The sequence below is a fragment of the Neopelma chrysocephalum genome, unplaced genomic scaffold, assembly GCF_003984885.1.
Source record: "Neopelma chrysocephalum unplaced genomic scaffold, ASM398488v2 Primary Assembly neopelma1_143, whole genome shotgun sequence".
Classification (NCBI taxonomy): Eukaryota; Metazoa; Chordata; class Aves; order Passeriformes; family Pipridae; genus Neopelma; species Neopelma chrysocephalum.
The window spans coordinates 2069037-2086317 of record NW_020897805.1 but is presented as its reverse complement, the minus strand read 5'-3'; the positions used below and the strand labels follow the sequence as shown (position 1 = coordinate 2086317).

Sequence of the window (17281 nt, the reverse complement as noted above, 5' to 3'; positions counted from 1 at the left end):
TATGCAAGAGCAACAGCTACTTCGGCATTAGTCACTGCTTTCCTCATGTGCTCTAAATGCTTGGCAGCATCAGTCTCTGATTTCTTCATGGGGTCTCAATGACTGCAATGCTTCTGGGAAGTTGTCCTTCTGCAGCTGAGGGGATCCCAGTCTGCTGTGGATGACAGATGTGCGTCACTGGCTAGAGGTTATGCTCAGGTTTTTGCATTGGTACAGTAGAACTATATGATCTTTCCTCGTACACACTGAAAACCTATTTCTGCCAAACTGATACAAAGATGCCAAGGACTCTGCTAGTCAAACACTTCCATTCAGGGGTTTCCGTGTCCAGGAAGGCTATTGCTCACTAATATTCACTTGCTGCTCGGAATTTCGCTTTCAAGCTGTAACTAATGCAACACAGATCTTTTCTGTAGTGCCTGTGACTCAGTCCCTCATGAGTATGCTTGTTCATTTGGCTTTGTCTTCTTACTCTCCTAAGTCATGTGAGTGCCTGAAAGGCAGGGAGCATTGATTCTCACCTGTACCTCAGTCATAGAGTTTCTTAGGCACAGTCCTGTAATAGCATACCTTGATTTAACACATCTTGATGGAAGTTCTTAAGTTGTGAACCCATTACAGTTCATTTTGCAGCCATGCAGTGGTGAGAGGCTTGGCCATGTCATCTTGCACGTCACAATTGTGTACAAGTGGAACGAACTTCCCTGCCTGATTTGGTTAGGGTATGTTCTTGATCTGTTCTTGATCTCCTGCTGTTCCTGTTTTTCAGCAACGATCCACTGTCGCATCGATGATGCACAGGCAGGAGACTGTGGAATGCTTGAGAAAGTTCAATGCTAGAAGAAAGCTAAAGGTAAGTACATCTTAATTTGCCTTAAATTTGTTTTTAATTCTCTGAATTTGAGGTTAGTGCCTTCCTACCAACGGTGTCTTTTTTCGTGACTAGTGCATTTTTAGAGAAGTACCTTATGTGATCCCCCAGTACAGACTACTGAAGTAATGTATTGAGGAGCTAGGTAGTTTCTTTCTCCAAAGTATAAGCTTCCCATGCCTCTTCTACATATTCACCCCTTCTACTTTCTGCCAGAGAGTTGAAATAGAGCAGCTAGTCCTGGGCCTTTTAGTTCTGAACGCTTTCTGCCTTCCAGTACTGGTGTTACCAGTTGCCTGCAGCTGGGGCAGAGCCTCTGTATCTGCCATTTGAAAGCAAGGAAGCAGCTATATGTCTAAGCATAACTCTTAGTGCCATTTTAGATTTCCTAGGCTATCCTGTCTGGCATTTAGCTGCCACTCTAGAAAGGCAGAACTCAGAGTGGTCCCGTGTCAGGCCCAACCAGCCACATGTGGGAATCCTGGATACACTAGGACTTTTCAGGGTAGCATCGGTATATCTCTGCATTGGCACCTGATGCATTATGTTCTCCATGGGTCAGCCCAGCCCCTTTCTCAAGTGACACTCTGTTATCCCTGCTTTCTCTTCCCCACAGGGTGCAATCCTCACAACAATGCTTGTGTCTCGGAATTTTTCAGGTAAGTTCACAATGTTCCCATCCCTTCCTTGGTTTTGTTTCATGTGAGTGAATTGGAGTATATTTTAACCATTTGGGGGTTGAGTAGGAGGTGAGGAAACTTGCTTTCAGTTCATCATAGTGTAAAGGTGGTCACTTTGCCTTGGCTGGTGACCACTGTAAAATAGGAAATTATTTGTTTGTGGAGGAGCATATGGTGCTGTAGTATGGTACAGAACAGAAATGAAGTCAGCTGCCACAATCCTCTCATGATATTTTGTTAGCAGATTACTTTTGGGAAATTCTAACTGGCATTGTTAGCTTTCCCATCATAAAAGAACTCTTATTAGGTGTGTCCTTTAGACCTGAACCAGGGACAGGAAAGTAATATTGGTGAGAATAGGGACAGGAACTATTTGGATATTGTATTACTTTGACTCATCAAAAATGGGTCTGAAGCATCTAACTATTAGAGTTTTCCTTCTTGGAGTCTCAGAAGTGGTTTTCATCCTTTTAAATTTAATAGCTGGTAGTCTGGCTCCCACCCAACTGCATTACGTAGTGCATTTACTGAAAATGCAAATTTCAACATGCAAATTCATGCTTTTTGGAAGATGATTGTCTTGGCTCGGCTCATGTAGGTGACACAGTCTTATCTGGGTTCATTTCCATTTGGGTGGAAAACCTCTATTTGCAACTGCTTTTCGTTTATAGGATTGTTTGCATTCTTTACCCTCCTCGCAGTTTTTTTTCTCTTTCTAAAGGGCAATCGTGAATGCATGAGTCAGATTTTTTTGCACCTGACTACAGTTACTTTCAAGTGAAACTCTGCTATATGGATTCTAAGTGATGATGAATGAAATGGAAGTGCATTAATTTTGTCTAGCCATTTACTAATGGTAGATACCAATACTTATATGCTGGGTGGTGTTACAATAAACATGTAATTGCAATGAAAACCCCTGTGAAATGATCATTCCGTCATTCTAAGTGCACATTCATGTATTCATTCTTTGTGAAATCAAGGCAGGGTTTTTAGCCTCCTGTATGGTGATTTCAAAAAAAAAAAATCAAATTCTGTGAAACCGTGCTACAATTAAGGGACATCCCTCAGCAACTTCAGAACTTTTTTTTCCTTGGTTCTTGCTTTGAGGTGAACCTGGGCCAATATGTCAGCATTACTTGCAGCTACAGTGATTTCTCTTTACTGCATTTCTCATAGTTTGGCCTTAAAGAGACAGAATTATTTTCTCCATTCATCTGTCCCAAGATTGTGCTATTACAGGACTTAAAAATTTTACACTCTTTTCTGAGATTGATCCTGAAATAACTATTTGAGGAGCTATGGGACAATGACAGGGCTTCCACAGGACTATACAAAACTAAACATTTTCTTGGGCTTTATGCTGGTAAGAACCATTTTTGATCTATTTACACAGCTAGTTTTTATTTCACTTAATTGATGATTCTGAAATAGAATGGGGTTTGATTATTTTTTTAAACAGAAATTTTAGGTTAATTTTTAGTCTGCAAATGTTGTCATTTCTAATGAAGCTGCAGAAGTGCTTGAGTATGAAAATCTCCTGTGGCCCAGATTTTGACTACATGAAATGCCAGAGAGAAGGATTGTCCTTAATGGTGTGTGACCCTATACATCCACTTAATCCCTGAGCTAGTATCAAGGAGGAAAAGGCTTGCTCTACTCAATCTTCTCTGTCTCAAGAGCTGAAGCTGCTGGACCCACTTCAGCTAACAGCTGAAGCAAAGGAAATCCTCGGTGGCCCACAGTGAGCGCAGGGTTCTCAGTGTCAGTGAGTTCTGCTTTGAATATAAACTGTGGTCCCAAGTATGAGACATTTAGATAAACTGTCCAGAAAGAGATGTCATGAATTTAGATGCAAAGCCTTTATAGTCTCTGTGGAGAGTAGCAATTCCTTATGTTTTTATGGTTTTTTTAAATGGGGAGATCATCTATTCCTGTTTTCTTTACAGGACTGTGTGTAATGCGAGCTTGACTTCTTTTAAAACTGTAATTACTTTTTAATTTATTTAGGGTTTTTTAAGTTGCTGCAGTTGAAATACATACATCTGCTGGAATTGAAGAATAAGTGCATGCTAACTAAAAATAAAAAGTTAGGAAGTTCGTATGGAAACTTTGGGTACAGCTCAGACTTTCCCTGTCGTGACAGGTTATCTAACTGCCCTTGAAAAGCTTTGAGATAGCACTTGTTTCTTTCCCTAAAGCCCATAAGGGATTTTTATTTTCTCTAATTGGGTGACACTGTTCTGTGGGCCTTTAAAAGCCCCATTTCCAGCAGACAGGAAACTAAATTTATGAAGAGAGAAGCTTCTTCCTGTCTGGGGATGAGATCTCCTAAAAGCTTCTTTCACAGATGTTTTGAACTGAGAGGAAAATGAAGGCTCATGTGACCCCAGTACCAATTAATTAGGCACGATAGTACTGTCTGCAGGAAATATGAGAAGACTCCTGGAATCCTGTTGTCCTTACTATCTCCTGTGTTGCAGTTGTAATATGGAGTTCCTTCACTGGACAGTGTGGTTTTAGCCTGTGACAAGTTGTATGCTTAAAGAGTCTGTAGCAGTATTCTTTTTCTTTTTAGCCCATAAAGAAAATCTTACTTTTTACAAAGAAAAAAAAAATTTTTATTCTGTTATGAGTAATTTGTTGCTTGATAGGTGCCTTTTGCCCCAGGCCAGTTAACCTAAAGATAAAAGAATGTTATCTGGCTCCTTTGCCAAGTGATAATATATTCAACAGTGTAATATTGTCTGTTTGTGGTTCTTGTTAAAAGATTGTGTCTCAGGCCAGCTGTAGGCTATTTGTTAAAAACAAGTACAGTTGTACTCTTTTCAGTATAAGTCAGGAAGTTGAAATCTGGTTATAATAAGAGATTTGTAGCTTCTCTCCACACTCTGGTTGGTATTTGCTCAGCTGTGAGAGAGAACTTTGTGATCTAAATTTCCCTGTAGGATTGTTGGGGTCACACCAGGGTATACACAGGATTATTTGGGTGCTTACTTGTGGCTTCTGATGTTCAGATAACCCAAGCAAACATTGATCTGAATTCACTTACAGAATACAGAAGTACAGTTGGGTAAACCAACAGATTAGATCATATGCATGAAACTCCTAAACCATTTTCTGAGAAGTAAATGTAAATTTATTACTAGGAAAAAGTAGACAGGGTTTTCTGAGTCTCCTGCAACATTTAACGATCTGGGCTCAATTAGGTAAAACTCTCTAAGTCAGTCTGCTATAAGCTGAGTGAAAGGATGGAAAAAAATGGTCTTCATCTTAGGAGCAGCCTTCTTCACAAAGTGAAGTTGTGAAGCTTCACTGCTGAAGTTGTGGACTTCAGTATGTAACTTATATTTGCAGCTTCCCAGAGTGACATGGATTTCATTACTGTGTTTAAATGTTTATCACTATGGCCAGAGAGTCTAGTTTATCATTAAAAGTGGATGTAAATTATTCTAATAATTCCTTCTACTTTATCTTCCTCTCCCTAAAGTTCAGGAGAGTTCTGGGGTGTGTGCACGGGAGGCCTTTTGTGTTTCTCTTCAGAGATTAACTGGAGGGTGTCTTGTTAAGCCAGGAACAGAACTGTGTTTTTAAGTTGCTGGGTTAGCAGCATGTTCTTTTGTATTGCTTAATTCTAGAGGAACTCTTAACTCACCAAGAAGAGGGAATTTAATCCCTTTAACAGGTAGAAGAAGTGGGAAGGATGAAGAAAATGAATACTATTATCTCATGCCTGGGAAACTGCAGAGCATGGGTATAAGATCATTTCCTGAACAGTAAAGAACCTGCCTTCATGTGTCCTTGAATTTTTCTCCTCCTGTTGTCTCTTAGCTAATCTGCCTGTCTTCTAAAATTATTATTGTTACAGGAAGTCTTGTCTGTTGCTTGTGTAGAAATTCCACTAGCATCCCCTTTAATTTCTGTCTTATAACATGTACAGGTTGACCTGTGGGGAAACCTGCATGCTTCCCTTTTGTTTGAGGTGTCTACAGTCAACTTTGTGTGTGAATGCATTTCATGGGCTCTCCAGGTCCTTCTAAACCACAGTATGATACATGAACTAAATACAACACAGACCAAGTTTCTTTCTACAACACTGGGGTGCTGAGAGGCTTGTGGGAGAGCAGTGTGTGCTGTGCAGAGGTACAATCAGGGAAGGAGGCTGGATGGGCAGGCTGCACCAGGAGACGCTGGATCAGCACAGGGCTGCACAGAAGGACTCAGCAGAAGTTGCTTTAATGTCATAGAACATGATTTTAGCTGTCTTCTGTGCACAAAGACAAATGTGGAGTTCTGGGAAAACTGCAGAAAGTGTGAAAAATGTTGCTTCCCTGCTTGTCTGGGTCATTCCCAGAACATATGGTGGTACTGTTTCGCTTCTCTGATGTTTGGGGTTTTCTTCACTCTGAGGATGTTCCATTTGCCATATTTGTTAAGTTGTAGAATCCTTTACTCCTTCTGAAGTGTTGTAAGGCTGTAACAGTTTCTTGTTTTCAGCAGTTGTTGTGAGAGATGCCTTGATGTATGTGTGGTATAAATGCTGGACCCCTTTTGACCCCATAGTCACGTTGTTCTCCTTCTCACTTTCATGTAGAGTCAACCTGGTCTTCGTTGTGCCTTGAAGGTGGCAAGAACTTATTTGTTAGATGCAGTCTTACTATGCTTTAGTATGTGTACACTCAGCAAAGAGTCCATTGCAGGGTAAATCAGTTGCTTGAGTCACTTTGCCCACCTTCATGTGTGCACTTTGGAACACTGTGTTTGACACATCACAGTCAGAAAACCTTTGCATGATTTTTTTTCCAGTGTTCTTGGTTTCTGAGAACTGGAATGAAAACAAAATCATAATCTAGTTTTATACTTGCATTAGAGAGTAGAATTAGGAAAATAATTCAAATATTCTAATAAGCTTATATGGGATACCACCTCTTTGCTGTGAGGAGATGCTGTAGTCATTTGAACCAGCTCAGCTAACATTGTCTAGTTAATCCATGTCTGTAGGGTCTTATGGTAGGGAAAGCAGGGTGGAAAATGCTATTGACACAAAATTTGACAGTTGCTTAGGTATTGCAAAAACCTTTTTTGCCTAATGTTGCTGCTTCTAGAGAGACTAAGCACTTTGTGCATGAGTTGGTCAGCATGTCTTTGGGAGTGAAACATTTCAACAGGCATGTGAGCATTGTCTTAGGATTTGCCTTTTCTCTAAGTCTCATCTTTGCTGGACCTCAAATCCAGGTCAAGTACCCAGACCCTTATGTTTCCCAGCAGCTGCTTAGGAGAGCTGTATCAGTGTGTTGGTGCAGTAGTTGTCTAGCATGCTGTTTATGGAAGTTGAAACAACTGAATATGTTCTTCATAAGTAGGCAAGATATGTTTTATATCTGTTGAGATTGTAGATGGGATCTTACTGTTTACAGTCGTTGTCAATGTACCACTTTGCTGTAGTAGATGGAGCAGCTCCTTCATCACTCCCAAGTGTGTCTTCTGCCAGGGATTTGTTGTGGGCTCTCTGTGTGCGCTTATCATGCTCTCAGTTTCATTGGTAGTGCCAGTTGTTCAAGCTGAGCACAGCAGACCATCTTTATATTTCAGTGAAGAAATTCAGCTTGGTTCTGGTCTCTTTTGTCATTCTCTCTTTTTTTTTAACAGTTATCAGATGCTGACTTCTGCACTTTTTGATCTCTTCCTTTTAGCTATCCAGCTATTCCCAGGGTAACTGTGTACAGCAGTAATTAGGAGGCCTCTGCATTATCAGTGCCTCCTTTATGAGCCATGTCTGTTATGTGAATGACTGCACCTTCAACCTTTATCCTGTTGCAAAGATCTGACAGATTTCTTTAGCTTTTTCCCCTGTAACTGCTGACACTTCTGGATGGGGTCACAGCGTATGAATGGAGGATTGAAACAGAGGAGCTCTAAATTATCATTTCAGGCTTGGTTTTCCTGAGATAGTGAAACTGGGAGCATTTTTGCCTAAATAAGTGAACAGTAGATAGGCTGGATGACCTTTGCTATCAGGATGGATTTGATGAGTGATCTGGTCTGTTTTCCATGTCTCTTGCTGTTAGAGAGGAATTAGCAGGATGGTTGTCCTTCTGAAGTTTTGTGCATTTCTGAGGGAAGTGGGGAGAGAGAAAGAAGTCTTGAAACCAAAATCTGACCTACTTCTGCTTCTCTCCACAGCTGCCAAAAGCCTGCTGAACAAGAAGTCAGATGGAGTGAAGGTAAGTTCTTGCTTTCCCATGTTACTGTCTCTCCCACCGTCTGAACAGAAGACAGCCACTTTTTCTGTTGCCCATCCTCTTCCAGGGTAAAACCACAGCCCTGTCCTGTGGCTGGGATTGCTATAATCACTGTATTGTTATGGAGCCCCATGTAGGATCTTATTGTTCCTTACATGTACCTTATACATCATACAACTAGCTAAGTGCACTATTGTAACAGCAGGAATTCTTTTTCCCCTTTCTGTATGGAGAACTGGTCAGTGCTGTGGATTAGAAAGACCAAAGACTTGCTCAGTTGTGACACATGCCTCTGACTAGTCTGTTCTGTTCAGTGCAGAATGCTTCTGAATATGGATATTGTCAGTGACTGATGATACCCAGCAGACCCCATGGAAGTTTCTTTGTCTATCCCCTTGGACAGATGCTGAAGGTTGAGGTGGGAAGAGGGGTGGGGAAGGAGGAGCCTCCCAATGTTCATGTTTGGACAGAATGGAAACTGAGTATTGTATTAAGGGTTCAGTTTGTGTGCCTGAAGCTGAGGCACTCTCCTGTTCCTTTCTGAGGGGAATTATTTTTTCCCCACTCCAATGTCACTCTTTGTGTTGCATGGTCATTGTTTAATTCTGGAGGTCAAAAGACCATTGCTGAGGCTGGATGCTGTTGCAGGCAGTAGCCTTTTACCATCTGGTACTGGCATAGAGACAGTTACAGGCTACAGCACTGTCCTCCCCTAACTGTTCCAAAGGATAGTTGTTCTTCACATGGAAAAGAAGGGCTGGGTTTATTAGCTGGCATTTTCATTTAAAGTCCAAATCTTTCTCTACAGCTCTTATGGGAACAGTTCATCTCCTGGTTTAACACTATGGACAGTCTTCATTTTCCCCATGCTGGGGGTCTGACATCCACACTGCATGACCAGCACACTTGTTCTCTCCTGCTGTCTTAGCCCTTTTCCACTTTAATGAGGCTTTGTTTCCAGAGGGCTCACAGTACAAGCAGGCTGCTGGAAAAAGAGGTGTTTCCAGAGGACTAGTGTTTATTTTGGGGACTGCTCTAGTAAAACATGCATTCTTGCAGTCCTGCAGTGTTCTACCCTATTTACACTCAAGGTCTGGGCTTTTTATTTTGACCAAAATGCCCTGTGGAACTGCTGTTCTTGCCCTAGGATGCTTGTCTTTGAAATGTGCCTGCAAGAGTGAGCTTTTGTGCCATTGCACAAGCCTGCTTCTTGTACAGATACGCATTGAACACATGCACAGTAATACAGCAAGCATGTTAGAGTTGTTGCATCTGTTGATATTGAAAACATTACAGTCAAATCCCAGTGGAATAAGAATGGGCTATCCCAAATGTTGTGAACTGAGAACCAGCAGGTGCTTGCTTCAAAATCCCAATGAGACAGTAGAGAAGCAACAGAAAAAGCAGCAAGTATTAACACATCTACATAGTTTTGTTACCTATCTAGAAAAAAAAAGCATTCTTCTCAGGATTCTTGATTTCCAACAGGCTTTCAGGGAGTGCCACATCTTGGGTTAAAATCTTGCAAAAATGAACAAAGGATGTGCCCACAGATTTCGAGGCACAATTTCCTGGTCATGTATTTACAAGGAGACCCTGTATGTTAGAGGCTTCCAACTCCATAGAAAGCTTGTGGTTCATGGAGTTTGGTTCATGGAGTACATGGTGTCTTCCTCCATGAAAAGGATAAATCTGGATTTACTTCTCTTCAGCTCTTCACAGTATACATTGTTCCTCATATTTATAATTGAATACTTGTGATAAAGTGTAAGTAAAGGTAGATTAGAGAGCATAGCATTCTCTGTATATGGTGAATGAGGTTGCCCTCTGGAAACCTTTTCTCTGCTTCTGCATGACACTGGAGACTTTAAGTCAAGAGTCTGCATGCAACTTCCTTGCTCTAAAGTGTTAGAGCAGTCTAGCTTTGCAGTATGAACCCCAGTGCTGTCCATGAGGGGCATTGCTCACATTCAACCTGGGCTGAGGGCCCTCAGGAGAGGTGTTTGTTTCCCATTTTCCCCAAATGGTGTCTATCTTTGGATGTGGCTTTTGAGTCTCCATTTCTCTAAGTGTTAAAACTCAGAAATAAATCAGATATTTCTTATTGAAGCTCCTGTTTTGCATTACTCTTTTTCTCAATAATACAGACTTTTAAAAGTACAGATTGCTTTTCCCCAGGGCTAAGCTCGGACAAGAGAGAGAACAGGTCTATGCGTTTGTAGTACATCCTTAACACTTCTGTTGTAGGATTTCTGTGGCTACGTACTTATCTCTTGACTTGCCCCTGCTGTCTAAATGTATGGTGCTGCATCCTCTTAGTCATCCCATGGAAGTGTAGCTTTTATTATGTCCATTCGCCTATTGGAGCAGTACTGGCACACTTGGCTGCTGTGCAGCAGTCTCTGTGTTGGTCACTGTCTGGTTGTTGGCCTCACCACTGTGACCTGCATGCTTGCCACGTGTTGCTCCTTTATGCAGGAAACTTGTAATTTTACCCCCATTCATCTTCTCACCCTGTGCAGTTCTGACAAACACTTGTGCCAGTGTCTGGTTGAGTTAAGAGCATCTGGTCTTACATTAGTTGTAGCAAACAATGATTTTCTGCCCATTGCAGTAGTGCAGAGCACAAATACTGTGACTTGAACACCAACTAGATTTTCAGCTTTGTGGTATCCTTTTCACTCCCACTTCCTATATAAATAATTCTACATCAGATGTAGGTTTAGTACAAGCATTGTGTGCTGTATTTTTAACTGTAGTCTATTGCTGACCACATGCCATGTGGTTAGGCTGTTTCTCATGTTTCTTCCAGATAAGAAGACTGGTTTGTTTGGTGGTTGAGTTTTTTGTTTGTTTGTCTCTTACAGCCTTCTTGGAAATTAACTCCTTATGGAGTTTTGAAAGAAAATACTTCAGTTTCTTCATTGGTTTTATCTGATCCAGGGTGACTATGCTCCATGAGACTGTTGTCACAGATATCCACACAGTAGATGAGAATGGAAAGGGTATTTCTTCCACAAATGGATTATTATACCAGTGTAAAATTAATGACTGTAAAGACATTGAGGAAAAAACCACCACCAATTTGTCTTAATTTACTTTCTGTTCAACATAACTTTCCCATCCTTTTGGCTGGTATTCAGAGCTGCCTGTGCTAGAATTCTGCATTATTTGACAAATACAGTAGGAATTTCTATTACATAGTAGTATGCAAGCTTGAGTGAGACCTATACATCTTTCTCATGCTTTCTTCCCAAGAACTCCTTGAAAACGTGTATTAGTAAATATCTGATGGAAAGTGCAGTGTGTAGTTGCTGATTTAGCATAAATGAGAGAGCGCAATGATTTATTAGTCATATGTGGTGGTGGTATGAGTATCTAGTATGAGTTGTGTTGAGCTGATGTGTAAAAAAAAAAAAAGGCACAGTTTTTGTTTCCATAGGAATTGGCTTTAATCCTTTGCTGAAGGAAGTTTAGCACTAAAGCAATTAGGATGCATGCATTTTACTTGCATCAGACCATTTTGGAAGGGAGTAGAGGAAGCTTAAATTAGGAGGGGAAGATGGGAAAGAAACAGTTTTTAATTCCAATATAGGTGTTTCCATACAGATGTTATTTTGATAAATTTCCATGTATATGACCCTCTCCTCTAGCAAATTCCTTTCCAAAATCTATTTGAAGCATTCCTGGTTTTCATTTTGCACTGTTGCTTCTATTTCAAGTACTAATTCTGCTAATTGGTAGATATTTCATCAGCTTGGCACTTGAGAACTTTTCCATTATCTTAAATAATGAATGATTTAAACTACCTTGAATCTTAAATTCTGCCTGCTCACCAAACCTTTGTAGTGCGGCACTAACTTTCTTCAAGCAGAATTTGGATCCAAGCTGATGGAGTAGCAACAGGAAGGCCCAGGTTTTATCCCCAAGGAACATGCTTTTCAGCTTTCAAATCCAGAAAGTGAGGCTAGAAGATACTGATTGACGAGTTGCAGAGCCATGTAACATACCACATATCTTGTGGCCACCACTGTAGGTCCCAGGTATTTTTTTAAGATTCTAAATTTATGAGCAACATTGTGCAGCTACCATTTTAGAGTTTACTTTAGATAGCCTCATGTCAAATTTACTTGCTTTCTTGTTCCCCTTTCTGCCTGTAATCTGGACCTACCATCTACTGCAAGGTGAGAGGGGGGTTAAGGAGTGGGCTGGGGCAAACACCTGGATGCAGATTAAGGACACTTTATGCTGAATGTCCTTTCTCTTACCTTGTCAGGGTCTGAGCTCCCTATAGTTAGTGTTACAGTCCTACTGTTGATATTTTTTTCTGTCTCTGGGTAGCACTTCAAACAGTTGTGTTCTCTTTTTTCCAAAAGGGTATTTCGCTTCCTACTGGTATCAGAGGCTGTGTGTGCTTCCAGTTCTAGCAGGGCCTGTCAGATCCATTTCTATAATCAGAATTTGTTAATACTCAAAGTGGTATTTTTAGTTAAGTATGTAATTGTAAGTGTTTTTAAATTGGTCCTTTTCTAAGCTCTTTGTTAGTGTCTTCTTTTTTTTTCTTTCCTGTTTACTTCTGACCACTTGGGTTTGTGATTAAGATATATAGAAGTATAACAATAATATTTTTCAGGCCCACTGTGACACCATGTAAATAGTAAATTGTGGAGATGCTGTGGAATGCAGGAGACTTTAACAGCGTTCACTTGCAACACTCTGCAAAATCTGTTGATTTTCTACCTTGTCTTTCTGCCACATGCACTTTGTTTTCTTTCCCAGTAGAAGGTGAATAGCAGCTAAAAGGAGAACTCAGCTGAAAGAGTAAAAATCCTTTTTTTTTTTTTTTGTTTAACCAGGTTAATGTTGTAAAATCTGCCCTTCATATTGCATAACTGCAAAGAGGCATCAAATACCGTTTGTTCTGCTGTTTGTAAAGAATATTGCAGTAAGTGTACATTTTATGCCTGGTGGGTACCAGCTTTCCCTGCCCTTTGCACAGTAAAGAGTACATGGGAAAGGAAGGATGCTCTGTAAACTGGCATGGCTGCTGAGAAAGCAGTTGGTGAAAGTGTGCCTTAAACAGAGAAAGCACAGTAGCAAGGTGAACTAACCTATGAAATCCCTAAGGGTCAAGTAACATCCACACAGTGACCAACAGGAGCTACTGCTCCTATCTCTATATCTGGACTTGTTGTGGTCTTAAGGCCATACATTTAAAGGTTACTATGCTGAAGCTAAATGAGGAGAACCCAAGTTCATCTGAACAGCAGAGTTTTGTGCTGAACTGTTTTATGCGAGACACCTGGGGAGTGCTTCAGATCTGTTTAAGTGCTGACTTCCAGTAGCACATTCTACCCACCTTTGATGCATTCAGTTTTTTCACTGCATTGTTGTAATGCCTAGAAACACCAAATGAGATCAAGGGTCTGATGTGCTTAGCACTGTAGCGATGGCTAAGCAGGAAATCCCTGCTTCTTAGCTTACAAGTTAAACAAACAAGCTGACAAAAGGCCAAGAGAGATGGATTGACAAAGATGAAATTATTTGCTCAGCATCACACAAAAGGGCTAAACCAGAAATAGAAATAGGACCTCAAATTTGCTAGTTCAAGATGCCTCTTACTGATCTGCCTTAAGTTCAACATTTTTTTCCTACCTCAAGTTCTGAAATCACTATACTCTTCATAGGAGCATGACTTGTGGCAAGTGTGACACTTTAATATAAATATACTGTCAGTATCAAGCTGGGGGAGAACTGCATGTAGAAGATAGAAATGCAAAAAGTTGTCATAAAAAAATAGCCATGTTAAGTGCCCAGGACTGTGAATGGGACCTTGCTTGGAATCACTCTAGTTCCTATAGCATCTTCCAGTACGTATTGTGGAAAGATTTACAGTGGCCATTTCTAGTATTGTTATACTGAAGAGACAGTGATTCTTCAGGTTGTCTTCTGTCACCTGCTGACTTCTCTTTATTGTTACCTAAAGCAAGAGTCTTCCTTAAGTTTCACTGCAGAGAATATGCTCCTCTTTCGACAACTTTAACAAACACTCATCCCTAGATTTGTGGTCTGTACTGCTTTGGGAGAATGTTTTGTCACTCAGGTGTAGGGAAAAAGTGATCAGTGAGGTACTTTACCATAGATTATGTGTCTGCCTTTAACAGTTTTTTCATTCCCTGTGATATCTCTGCACTGCCTGGTAATTCTTAGAGATGTAGCTCTGTTATGGAAGGGAAAGAGAACTCTATAACTAAACTTATGTTATCTTATTTACTTTGCTAAGTTGCAGTCACATTACAAGAAGAACAAAAAGTTTTGCTCACTCAGCTAGTCACCTTGGGAAGGTAACATAGATGGTTCTGACGCAGCTGTTAAGATGGTATTGGGAGATTGATCTGGTTTTAGTAACTTCCTTGTATATGTTTTGACTAAATAATTTTTGATGCTTTAGCACTTACTGCCATGTTGGCATTATCTAACTTGTCTTGTGTTTTAGTAGTACTTTCCTGCTCTTGTTGTAACACAGACCTCAGTCCCCACCCTTTTCATGCTGTCTAGCTAGCTTTCCTTGCCCCTGTTATTATAGTAGCCAGTAATAATGTGCTTTCTGGGATTTCTGCACTACATCATGCCATGTTAATAGACCAAGGCTGTTTTAAATTTAGCTTGTATTTTAATTAAATTCTGATCCGCGGAGGGTTCTGTTTCCTCCTGTGTCATTGTTACTTGTGCCTCTGAGTAGGAGGGTGTTTGTTTTCTGCATGGCTTCATTGACTCTTTTCATGTTGAACCTTCTGCTTGTATCTTAACGTTTTCTGTCCCTTTTTTTGGTAACTCACTGGAAACCTGTATGAACTTCAGATGAGACTGTCCTTCTCAGAGACAAGTTTCCCTGCAGTATCCATGTAGTCTCTGTTTGCTTGCTGCAACTTACAGGATACGTTAAAAGTCAAACCGAAGTTTTGGAGCAGCCTGTTGTGACTGGGTACAAGGATTCCTCTGGGTTGTTGGTGGTCTAAGCATTGTATTAATTCACTGGTAGTACATCATATTTTAGCTCTAGCTTGAGGAAAAGCCTGTGGAGAAGCTAAATTGTCCTGAAAAAAATATGAGAGAAATCACAAATTTGTAAACCATGTAATGCCAAGCCCTATGTTGTGCCTCCATGAAGTGAAAGCTTCATGAGCCAAATGCAGAACAGATCAGACTGTCTGTACAGGAATTAAAGATCAGATGAGGCAGAAGCTTTGCTACTTTGAGTCTATTCATGCAGTGGCTGTGTGATTCTGGACTGTATGGTGTGATTAGGAATGTGGTATGAGGTAAACATTGGCACTTCTGCTTTCAAAGGCATGTCAGTCTGTATGTGTGCTTGAGCTCTGATGTGAGGTATCAGGGATGAAGGCAACGTGCAAGCTGAAAGCTGTGAAGGCTCAGTAAGTGTATGAAATGGGGAGGTACAAGTCCATTGCCTGTACTGTGTCAAGAGGCTGCTCCAGGGGTGGGCTGTGGTATTGTGCAGGAGTCCAGAGGTATGTAGCTGAGCCCACAGCATCATCATTTTTGACTGGGATTTGCTGTCCTACACTACTATGTGAGCTAGACTCTGTGGTAGGCAGCAGAGAAATAGCCTAGATAGTACTGAAGAAGGGCAGATGGAAAATGTATGTGGAGACAGCAGGGGGAAGGAGTAGCATTGTAATGCTGGAAGACCTGCCAGGCTCAGCTTAGACAGGATGACATGAAGAGTTTAGTGAAAGAGCAGAGAAATGCATGCTGAGTCTCATTTACTGGAGAGTGCAGTTCAGTGTGAAGGTGTCTTTGAAGATGACTGAAGATGCTGTTGAACAAGAGTAGAGTCCAAGAAGGTTAAGTAATGTTTGAACCTGTTTGTTCTCCTCACAAACTGAGGAGAAATCTGAAAGCACAAAGTGTTCTGGCTGTTGAGTGCCTCTGTCTTACTTGTTTGAGTCTTAGTGTACCTTGCCTCTCCAATCAGGCCCAAATTCTGTGTGAGGGAGCCTGTCTCCTCCCCATGCTATGCACAGAAGTTCCCTCTTCTTTCTTTGGCCCTTGCGGGTGTCCCTCTGTTCTGCCCTCCTCCCTACCCTCCCACTTGAGTTACAAACATATCTCTGTTTCCTCCAAATGTGAATACATGCAGACTTTCTGCCTCCCTCTTCAGTGTGGATGGGAAAGCTGAGGTGGGAGAGCACAGAGAGGCACCCCCTTGCATCCCACATCTTGTGGATATATATTCCTCTTTCTTCTTCACTCCTTATATCAATGTGTGGGGCACCTGTGTTCTGACTTCAATGTTTGAGGGGATGGGGATCTTCAGCCCTGCCCTTTCCCCTGGTGTGTAGTCATGTGCTTTGATGGTGACTTCTCTCTGCTCCTTCTCGTGTGTCTGTGCATTTCTGCTGCTGCTTATACCTGCCTCAGGGGAGCGTTATTGGCAGGGGGGCCCTTGCTGGCACACTAATGTGTGAATAGTTTCTGTGCTTTTCTTCTCATCTCCTCTCTTCCCTTCTCTTTCCCTCTCTCAATGATGTGTCCAGAAAAGGAAGTCGAGCTCCAGTGTGCATTTGATGGTGAGCACCTCCCGTAAGCTGCCTGCGATTCGTGCGTCCGCCATTTCTCATGCCATGCACGCTCGGCTTGTGCTCATCACCCTACATAGCATGTCCGGGCAGGGGGCGGGGGGATCCGTGTGCACTCAAAGGTCCATGTCCTCACCACAAGGGCTCTGTGATCCTCTGGCCCCCCGCCACATACAGCTCCCATTTTGTGCGAAAAATCAACTGCTGGCAATGCAGTTTGACTTTGCCTGCTCTGAGTGTGTAACAAAAAAAAAAAAAGGCAGTGGTTCTCCTGGGCTCAGCAGAGCAGGTCTGTGCCTCGCCTGGACATGAGGCTTTATCATTCTGTTGCAGAGGTGCCAAAAAGAGGAGCGGGTGCTTTGCCTGGTGTTGGTGCTGTCATCCTTGTTAGGAGCCTTGCAGTGTAGAACAAACTAGGAGTCACTGCAGATGTGGCAGAGACTGATGGGCTCCGCTGTTCAGATGAAATGTGTGGGCACAGCACCACCAGGCAGCTCAGAGCTGCCGGTCACTTCTTTTTTTAGTGTACTTACTGAAAAGGTTTGTCAGAGCCTTTATAATCCAAAACTTCCTTTTGTCCTGATCTTGTTTATGTATCCCAGCATGACCAAATACCCAGTAACTGCCTCCCCTGTCCTGTTCATTTCCTTTTTTCATTCATCCAGATGTTTGACATCTATAGAATTTGTCAAAAAAGTAGTCAAATCCACTCTCATGGGAGCAAAGAGGAAATTGGCCAGTGTCATATTGTCAGGAGTCATACACAGCCCATTGACACACTTTGAGACTGAGATATGAACATTAACTAAAGTAAAAAAATCAATTGTTGTATTATCTCCTTTGCACAGAAAAATAACAGAAAAGATTTCTCCCCTATTTCAGATG

The 17281-nt window shown here is 41.5% G+C and overlaps 1 protein-coding gene across 13 annotated transcripts in view; it reads left to right on the top strand.

Moving 5' to 3' along the window:
- The window catches only part of CAMK2G (calcium/calmodulin dependent protein kinase II gamma), a 117695-nt gene that overhangs the window by 81520 nt on the left and 18894 nt on the right, over window positions 1-17281 (top strand). For 9 of the 13 annotated variants that reach the window (XM_027699986.1, XM_027699982.1, XM_027699979.1 and 6 more), the window contains 4 exons: window positions 770-853; window positions 1488-1530; window positions 7735-7775; window positions 16355-16387. In XM_027699986.1, coding sequence (XP_027555787.1) covers window positions 770-853; window positions 1488-1530; window positions 7735-7775; window positions 16355-16387 — 201 coding nt within the window. The remainder of the gene's footprint in view (window positions 1-769; window positions 854-1487; window positions 1531-7734; window positions 7776-16354; window positions 16388-17281) is intronic. The other 4 variants (XM_027699983.1, XM_027699981.1, XM_027699990.1 and 1 more) reach the window with 1 other exon arrangement.